Genomic DNA, 10,606 nt, shown 5'->3' with positions numbered 1-10,606 from the left:
ACAATTGTCACTTTTATATGTTACTTCTTAATTGAAATTTTAATTTAACATGTTAAAAATACATATTTTTGCCCATTAGCGTCAAAAAAAATTTAAAATATTGATTATGATAATTACCAATTTTCTAAGGAACATCATTGAATTTATAATTTAACATCTTCACAATATAAATATTATTTTACCCTTTTGTGTCTAAAAGTTTCAAAAATGTTTAAAAATAACGAATATGACAATTGTCACATTAAAATACTTTACTTAAAAAGATCATATAAAAAAATAACAAAAAAAGTTTATATAAATATTTCTGAAAAAATTATTTAAAAAAAACCAATTCTTCTAATATACATAAAAATAGATAATTTTACAAAGATGATAAAAAAAAAACTATAAAAGATTTCATCTAAAGATTGTTTATTTATAAAAATATTCTCAAAAAATTTCCTCAAATACAAAGAAAATTTAAAATTCTTATCAAATATTTAAAAATATTTTTCAAAAGATTTTTTTTGCTTAAAATTTTGGGCATGATATGAAAATCACTAATAAATTGTAACAAAAATAATATTACAATAGCAGCATATCATTTTTTTATTAAATAAAACATAAATAAATAAATCTATTTTCATAATATAATATAAATTATTATGTTTAAAAAAAAATTTAAAAACAAAAAAAATATTTATATATTCTTTTAAAATATTAAAATAAATAAATTTTTTCTTCAAAATTAGACTCGAGCCAATTCCTGAGCCGTCATTGAGCCAACTTTTGAGCCGGCTAGAATTTTTCGCTCCGACCACGAGGTCGGATACGTAAAAACTCGGCTTTTTAAAAAAACTAGTCTGAACCAAGGATCTGAACCTTGGGTCTGGATCCCGGGTCTGAGCTCTATGTCTAAATCACGGGTCTGTGCTACAGGTTCTTGTCAAAGCAGGCCTAAGCACCAAATTGGGTCCTAAATTTTACGTCCAAGCAAATTAACAACAATATTAGTTCATATAATTTTTAATATATTTTATTCACAAACACGTTCATTAGTTTATACTATTCATATTTTTATACAATAGAAATACAATAAGACTATCACTCTAACAAGATATGTCTGCTTACAAGTTGGTATTATTTCGCCATCTTATTTTTAATTTAGACCTTTTATTCTTTATTATGTTATCATGCCGTATTAAAATATATGATAAAAAAGTCTATGATATTTTGAGCTTGATCGTATCAAATGTATACACAAAGGCTCATGAACGAATTTTCTTAAATAATATAAGTTTAATTATTAAAATCTGTTTATGTATATAAATTTAATTTAGATTTCAACTCTTCATTTTCATATCAAATAAGGAACTTTAGATCTTCGACCAGACTATTAAAAAAAGATTTCTATAAAATATTAGGAGTGCCTAATAATGCTTTAGAAAGAGATATTAAAAAAGCATATTATGATGTAATTTATTTTAACAGTTTTAAAAAAAGATTTTGTTATTTTTATATAAAAATTAAAAAAATTTTCAATCTCTATATTTATTTTATATTTAAAATTAGCTAGCTAAAAAATATCACCCTGACACAAATAATGATGCTAAAGCCAAAATTAAATTTCAGGAGGTATCTGAGGCATATGAAGTATATAAATAATTTATTAAATACATTGAAATTCCCATAGATTTTAAGTGATAAATCCAAACGCCAACAATATGATCAATGGGGTTCTGCAACTGATTTTGGATCTACGGATACTCACAATACAAATAATGAAACATACCCAGGATGTAAATGATTTATTTGTGCTAATTATTACCTAAATTGAAGTTGATTTTTCTCAGTTTCACTCTAATGTTGATCCTGAGGAATTATTTAGAAAGATATTTGGTAATTTTGGCAATGCTGGAACAGGGAATCAACAGAGAGGCTTTTCTTTTTCAGATTTTTCTGATAGCATATTTGGCCATGATGCATCTAATGAAGTAATTTAAATTATTCTATTACTATAGATCTTACATTAAACAAAAATATTTATAAATTTATATCTGATATTAATGCCATTTCTGCTTTTTGATTAAAAATAAAATTAGTTAGTACTTTTGAAAAATGTACAAATATTAAAAAATTTAATATAGAATAAAATTTTATTTATTTAATTAGGTAACATTAAATTTAACCTTCCAACAAGCAGCCAGAGGTGTCAATCAGGAAATATATATAAATATATTAGATACATGTCCTAAATGTAAAGGATCAAAATCAGAACCAGGCTTTAAATCAATAACTTGCCCATATTGCAATGGGTCTGGAATGGTATTTTTATTTTAATGACATTCCATTTTCATATAATATCCTTAATTTCTTCACAACTGAAATTAGACCTTTACTTTGAGGGAAAAAATATTGGTGACACATTTCACTTTAGAACTATTATTTGTGATAGATGGTGCACCAATTTTGATGTGACCTTATAAGTCACAGTTCAGCAGTGCTCTGAAATTTCCATTTAAAAATCTATTTATATTTTTCTTACCCAATCTTTAAAATTTGTTTATGAATACTAAATTTATTCATTTAAAACAACTATTTTTCAAATAAAGTTATTTTTCTAATATCAATATGATACTATAATTAAATTCCTAAAATTATAGATTATGCAAAAAAAAAATTATATTTAAATTGGAAGGACATAGTGAGGATCTTCTTGAGTTTGAGCATTTTTATTCAAGATAAGTGTTCACTATTTATTTTTTGAAATTTTAGGTCTAAAAGTATGGCCACTACCTTGTAAAAAATAATACAATTTATACAAAAAAATTAAATAGCTATCTTGATCAAATTTATTGAACATATTTTGTTTAAGGCAATATTTTTATCACAAATGGGCATGTTGCTATTTCACTGCAATATAATAAAGCTAAGTGTATGGGTCATTGATATTTTTAAACAATACTAGGAATTTGAGTATATCCATCACTAAATCACAGCCAGAACATCTTAAGATCGAGTTTCTCCATTCAATTTATCATAATATTGGTTGGGGTTTTATTAGTATCACTCACATTTTGAGCACCATCAATCATTATCATAATCATCTGGTTCAAAATACTCTTCGATGAAAGGGTCTTCATCACCCAGTCTAATATATATAATGTAAGATCTATTATCTATATAAGATCTATTGCCTCTAAACATTTTTTGTTCCCTAAATTAATTAAATCATTAAGATCAGAGGTCCTGAATCGTCATACTACTAAGTTTTATATAAGATTTTCAATTCTATCCACTGTTACAAGAGTATCTAGTTCATGTCACAAACATAGTTGATGTTCATATTCACTTAGCCGAACACTTCTGAAATTAGAACTTGCATCATGATCATTGAAATTTTCTTAGGCCTTAAATTGAACATGTATTCAACTTTATCTATTTCTGAGAGAATTTTCCTAGTATGTTTTTGGGTTACTTGATGGGTTATCAATGTATAAAATTCAATATTGAACATCATCTATTTGTTGCAATGTAAAGGGAGATATAATTCTTTCGCTTATATTTATCACACACAATGAATTGATTCTAAGCCTATTTGGGGGGTTTAGACCCCCCCCCACCATTTCTGCAGCTACCCCCCCCCCTACCCTGAAAACTTAAAATTCTTTCCTTTCCTGGTAAATATTTTTGATTTGGATAATTTTTTTAAAATAAGAATGCTACAAGTGGAAAACTTGCTTCTGTTTAAACCACTATCAGTTTAAAAAAACGCATTTATTCATGTCTGCTGAGATACTTAATACCGCCAACCACGTCCCAATGTTGTAATGATGAAAAAAAGAGAAAATTTAGCTAATTTGATGGATGAAAATGATCAAGATTCAGAATAAGGAAAACATGCCCAAGCTTCCAAAAAAAATGGTAGCTATTCTTATTTCAAATATTTTTTTGAACCAATTAATTTAAATCAGGTAATTCCAATAAGTCAACACCATTCAAACTGCTACCAATAATGGGCAAAGATCTTTAATGTTTTATAAATATGAATGGGTTGTGTTGATTAGTCTTATTTGAATATTATTTATTTTTAAAATATATTAACGTTATATCATTTGAATATCTTATATTATTTAAGTTGATTGTTTAATATGTTCAAATTAACTTTTTTTTATATATATACTATGTTTTTAGATATAAAGAAATAATATATATAATAATAAATTTGATTTAAAAAATAATTAATTTAATTAGTTTCTTTTATGGTGCCCCGGTTACGGTGGTACGTTTTTCGTTTTTCTTTCTTTTTTAAAAAAAAATAAAACAAAGTTAAATAATAAAAGTTTAAAAAAAAAATTAAAAAATATCCTTACCTTGAATTTTTTGTAAAAATAAAAAGTAAACGAATTACTTATCAAATTCGTCGTTAGATATTGGAGATGATATAAGGACATATAAAATTTTTTTGACTTTTCTTTTCGATAGTCAAAATTTTATCCAAATTTACAAAATTATAAAAGGTAAAAAAAAAATTTATTTAGAATAAATATAACTTGTTAACTTCTTGTTTCTTTTATGGCGCCCTGTTACGTTTTTATAAAAAAAAAAATAATAAAATATAGAAAATTTGCCTAAAATTAAAATAAAAAAGTATAAATTAAATTAAATTTGAAATTGATGACTACCTTATTTATTGATTTGACTACCTATTGTGACGATTGCTTAATCCATTGAGATGACTCTATTTATATGACTACCTATTTACTACCTATTGTGACGATTGTTTAATCCATTGAGATGACTCTATTTATATGACTACCTATTTACTACCTATTGTGATGACTATCTAACCTATGGAGACTTGATGCATTTTTTGCCTTCCTTATAGGAAACTTTCTCAATGGCGAAGTAACTAATATCAAAAGGGGTTTTACCAGCTAGAATAAAGCTCCTGAAAAGAGACCTTGGAAATCACGATAATTGCAGAATACATAGACATTCCATCGAAAAATAGAAATTGAATAATTTTAAAATTAACAGCACAACACATCTTTAAAAAATTGCAAAAATAATATTCATAATAAAAATAACTCTATTTAAAAATTATTTTTGAAATCATTTAACATCTTATTTTTAATGAATTGCCATTTAGTATACCAATTATTTAAATTCAAACATCATCTTAAATTTGGTGGTCTATTTGCCAATTAAATATTATTTTCTTTAAAGACCTTTTTATAGAATCTGGTAAAAATATCCCCCGAAATACAACCTATATCTCCCAATTATCAAATGATATACTCAATACCGTGTCCATTAAGTCAGGAGATGACATAGGATTATCAATAATGAGGTCCAATATTTTTATTTAAAATTGATTGTACAAGAGACTTAACACTTTAATTCTACCAATAGTGATAAGATACTTGATTGATAATCAAGTAACTGAAAATTTATTAAAGCAAGAGGCTAAAGAAATAGCATAACCTATATTCAATTGTAATATAGTTATATATAATTTTCTTAATTGCATATATTTTTTAATTGAAACCCTCACAAATCTCATATTCCATCTAATTCTATATAAACATATTTGATCATAATTATATATTTTGGATGATATTTTTCAAATAAAATAATAAATAATTTAAATATTCATTCTATTGTGCTATAAAAATTTTCTTTGCTGTCCACGTGCTAATAAATATTTGAAATAATAATAACAACTGTAATGTATAGGCATCGGCCAATTTAGCAGGCTTATTTCTTTTGTTTTGTATCGCTCAGCAAAAATAAAATTAAATGGGGAATTTATTATTCTAACCAATATTTATTTAATTTAAAGTTTGGATTGTAAGAGGTAAGGTCTTAACGTGATTGCATGAAATATCTCAAAAAATCGAATTACTCCCATGAGATTCTAATGTCAGAGAGATCCACATTACTTAAATATACTTCAAATTCTATATTTTCAATTATTAATAAAATCGACTCCTCCCCATTTTAGAGGGCTCTGAGTTAGTTGTACCTAGTAATAGTTAAGTTTTTCCAAACATCCATCTTAACGAAGATCTATTTAGGTTCACATAGAATCATAGTTTAAATTCGATTCATAAAAAATGAATGTCGGGTTAGTTTGAACTTATAAAAATCGGTTCAACAGTTTCACATCCAAACTTATTAAATTATATAGGGAATACATATAAAAAGATTTTATCACTAAAACCTACGGCGGTTAATAACTTACTAACATTGCTGTTTAAAAAAATAAATTATTTTTAAAATTTTTCACTAAATTAAGCCATTGGTCAATTTTATAATAGAATCTAAAAAAATAATAAAGTTTTAGGTTTTTAACCATAGTATATTTTACATTAATATTTTTATCACAAATTTTTCAGAAAATATTATTACAAAAATAGGAAACTATTAACACAGGCCCATTCGTTATGAGGAGCACCTGCAGGAAATGTTATGGAACAACTAAATTCACTAGTTATCCTTGTAAGGAATGTTCCGGAAAGGGTCAAAATTTGCAAAGAAAGAAAGTAATGATCCCCGTCCCTGCAGGTTCGAAATTCCTACCTTTGTTATTTTAATTTACTTATCCGAAGTTAGAATCAAAATTAAGTTCTTATATTAGGGATCTCTTATTTTCTAGAAAAAAGATCTGAAAAATAATTTTAACCCATTAGATCTCAATATGAGAATGGGTAGTTTAAAAAAATTACTTGTAAAAAAATAGATAAATTGATATTGCATGTCTAGACTCATTATTCTTCAAAATATACCTAGAATTTTTAAATAAAAAGTGTTTAAAATGTGATTTTCGATCATTTAATATTTTTTTTTACTATTACGCAATAAAATCAATTTTTTTATATGAATTTTATAGCCCTTATCAGAATCTGCAATTAATTTCCAGAAGCATTAATATAAAATATCTGTTCCAAAGTTAAAACTATGATATTATGCTTTTCTCTTTTTATAGATATAAAAATATAATGAGATCCATACAAGTGCATTAAAAGCGTTATCTGTAATTGTAGGAGAGATGTAAATATTTCTCTTTTGCCACCTGATAATTAGGATTTGTCACTGAAAGTGGGTGAGATTGACATTTTGTCAGAAACTTTAGAAGGTATCAGGTTTATCTAGCTTGATGCTTTTTCTGCAATCTTTGGCGCCTTGTTATTCATAAAGCTTATTCTTTTCACATTCGTCTTCGCCATATTTATTTTATAATTTTTAATCTCCCATGGGGCCTTTCTCACTACCTCCAACTCAATACAATTTCTTCACCCAATCATCATTGAGTTCATTATGTTCATTAAAAAACATTAATTGGTACCATTATACTATATAATATAGTTAATGTTTATATATCAGGGGTGTATCGATATCACTTTTTAAAGGCCGGACCCAATACAATATTGCCATTTTGTACATTATAACTAGTTATTTTTGCAGAAAATTAGTAACGGTAACTAACTCTTAAGTATGTATCCTTTGAGCTGTAACCAATTACTATTCAAAAGTGACTTTTAAAACACTGAACTAAGAAATATGAATTACCTAAAAATTATTATTAAGCCTTCGATTTTTGAATTTTCTTAGTATTAAACCTGGCTTGGCTGTTAAAATCTTACGAAAGTCTGCCTCACTCCGATTCTTTATAATTTTAATTTTCTGGCCATCACATTTTTAATATCTATATCTAATTTTTCCTAATGTCAATCTCCTCTTTGGCTATCTTTCTACAACAACCTCTTCATAAATCAATTGTGTTTATATAGTGTATTTGTAATTGGATCATATAAATAACTAGTTTATTTTTTATGAATTTACTTTGTTATTTTAGATTTAAGTATTTTGGTTAAACCGCTTAATACAAAGAAATTAGCATATTGCCATTTATTTTCAAACTTCGATCTCATCTATAGAAGAGCCAGATGGGGGTGAGATAGGGATTATATTTAATCTAGCTGGTGGGGTTGCTCCTTGAATCGAAGACTGTCATGTAATAGTCAAGCCATACAGCCATTTGTTCATCTTGATCTATGATCACTTTCCCATTCCTTAAGGCAATGGAGGGGAGTTTCTTAAAGCTACTAGGTTTACAAAAATATTTTAATTTTTTATATGCCTCATATATCCTATTTTCCTTCATATCTCTGTCAATGTCAAAGGCTTTCCTCGCGATATATATTCGTCTATCTCTGCGTAGTAGTTTCTGTATATCCTTCCATAGGTCGCTATTTGAGCCGTTCACACTTCTTAACAAATTTATTTTCTCTAGAGTGTCATTAGCCATCCATTCTTTCCTAGAGAAAGGAGTCGCGTTTGGCAAAACGTTGTATGATTCTGTAAGATCACTTTTAAAAAGTTTCCAACATGCTTCTACATTTTCCTGTCTTATATGGAGGGGAAATTTGGGTAGCAAAAAGATGGAAATGAGACGATTACAATCATTTATAAATAATTGTCTACGTACAATTAATGGTATTTTCTATCCAAGAGTCATATCAAACCAAAATCTCTGGAAAAAATCTAATCACACGCCAATTAATATCACTGTAAAAAAACGCCGTATCCAGTTCCTAGCTCATATAATAAGGAACTCCGACCACAATTTAGCTCATGACGCCATAGCATGGCTGTACACACATAAGGGAAAACAATATACAAAATATAAAATATAAATCCTTATAGTACTATAAAACCATAAAAGATATAATGGATTTAAATATCAATAAACAATTCATAAAACTTAATAAAAATAAAAGATCCATCAAAAAACTTTTCAGCATCAAAAAAAGTTACCTATAATGAAAACTATTTTGAAGTTCTTTGCTCACATCATTATCTAAAGGTTCCCTATCAACAATTATTCAACTTTTTTGGAAGTATTCTTTAATCCTTACTGAAACTTGTATTAAATTTGTAAAATTATTAAATTAAAAACGATCCACCGCCCACCCTTAAAGTAATTAAATTATATTTAGTTTTTGGGTATTGGCTTTTTCTTTGTCCCACTCCTTTTAAATTAAAGCCTATAGAGGTTTAAGCAACATTTTTCCAAATGTTGTGCCTAAAAGTACGTGCGGCTTGCCCACAAACGTGTGGAGGGCTCCTCATATTTTTACTTTTATACCCAAATTAAATTGTTCCAATTAGATGGAAATGAGGAAAACCTAGCGTAGCTCTGTTGAATCTTCAACGCTAGAGGGCAAAATCACTATATATCACGTATAACTTAAAATATAAATGTAGCTTGAAATTTTTATAATTTGTCAAATGCCTGGACTGGCTTATTAAATTCTACAAAACTCGGAGATTTACTAGGCTCTGTTAGATTTTTATACGAATTACCCGGCTCATTATATTTTTTTAAAAGCGGGCGTAGATTAATAATTTATTTAAATGACTAATTACTTTAAGTTTATAAATAATATTTAAGTTTTATATTGCATCTCGACGAACACTCCCCTTGTCAAAACCTTGTACAACCTATAACAGAACAAGAAATAATCACATGCCTCAAGCATATGAAAAACAACAAAGCTAGGGGTCCAGACGATATTCCAATAGAAAGCCTTAAAGCACTAGGAGATGATGGAATACATCTCCTCACAAATCTGTATAATAAAATACTTGGAAATGAAGAGGTCCCCCAAAAATGGAGGCAGAGCTATCTAGTTCCTATCTTCAAAAATAAAGGGGATCCACACAATTGTCAAAATTACAGGGGCATAAAACTAATGTCACACTGTCTAAAACTATACGAAAAAATAATAGAAAAAAGATTAAGAGATATAATCGAAATAGGAGAGACACAGTTTGGCTTTATGCCTGGAAGATCAACAACCGATGCTATCCATGCAATTAGGCAAATGAGTGAAAAATACAGGGAAAAGAACAAAAAGCTACACATGGTCTTTCTCGATCTAGAAAAGGCCTTCGATAGAATCCCAAGAAAACTTATCTGGTGGGCGCTACGCCACAAAAAAGTTCCCGAAAAATATATAAGAATAATAGAGGATATGTATATGGGACATACAACAATGGTCCGTAGCACAACAGGTACTTCAGCAGGCTTCACAATAGCCGAAGGAGTTCATCAAGGGTCGGCTCTCAGCCCACTTCTCTTCATTACAGTAATAGATGTATTAGCACAGTCTATACCTCAAACAGTCCCGTGGAATATGATATTTGCAGATGATATTGTGATACTTGCCGAATCCAAGGATGAAATGAAAGAAAGGTTAGTGAATTGGATAAATATCCTAGAAACGCACGGATTAAAAGTAAATAGAGAAAAGACGGAGTATATGGTGATAGGAGGAGATGAAACAGAGAGTATTGATATAAATGATTGGCAGATATCCGCAATTGAAAGCTGCAAATATTTGGGCTCCACTATACAAACAAACGGCACAATAGAAAAAGAGATAAAGAATAAGATTAATCAAGGGTGGTTAAAGTGGAGATCTTTATCTGGAGTGCTATTTGACAAAAGAATCCCACACAAATTAAAGGGAAAAATTTACAGTTCCATAGTACAACCAACTATTCTATATAGTTCGGAAACATGGCCAACCAAAGAATCAGACGAGAGAAGTCTACA

The 10,606-nt window shown here is 27.8% G+C and overlaps 1 protein-coding gene across 8 annotated transcripts in view; it reads left to right on the top strand.

The window, feature by feature from the left end:
* The first annotated feature begins 815 nt into the window (after positions 1-815).
* The window catches only part of LOC135922829 (protein tumorous imaginal discs, mitochondrial-like), a 37,347-nt gene continuing 27,556 nt past the window's right edge, over positions 816-10,606 (top strand). For 7 of the 8 annotated variants that reach the window (XR_010571043.1, XM_065457315.1, XM_065457316.1 and 4 more), the window contains exons 1-7: positions 1,138-1,276; positions 1,320-1,453; positions 1,552-1,632; positions 1,673-1,778; positions 1,819-1,973; positions 2,152-2,304; positions 6,402-6,549. Coding sequence is in view for 7 of the 8 variants with exons in the window: in XM_065457315.1 (XP_065313387.1) it covers positions 1,165-1,276; positions 1,320-1,453; positions 1,552-1,632; positions 1,673-1,778; positions 1,819-1,973; positions 2,152-2,304; positions 6,402-6,549 (889 nt within the window). In the remaining variant the exon portion in view is untranslated. Of the gene's footprint in view, positions 993-1,067; positions 1,113-1,137; positions 1,277-1,319; positions 1,454-1,551; positions 1,633-1,672; positions 1,779-1,818; positions 1,974-2,151; positions 2,305-6,401; positions 6,550-10,606 lie in introns of those variants that run through there. The other variant, XM_065457319.1, reaches the window with a different exon arrangement.

This window comes from Gordionus sp. m RMFG-2023, chromosome 1 (assembly GCF_954871325.1).
Source record: "Gordionus sp. m RMFG-2023 chromosome 1, tfGorSpeb1-WG-v2, whole genome shotgun sequence".
In the NCBI taxonomy this organism is placed as follows: domain Eukaryota; kingdom Metazoa; phylum Nematomorpha; class Gordioida; order Chordodea; family Parachordodidae; genus Gordionus; species Gordionus sp. m RMFG-2023.
The sequence above is the reverse complement of the archived record's forward strand: the minus strand, read 5'-3'. Positions and strand labels throughout refer to the sequence as shown.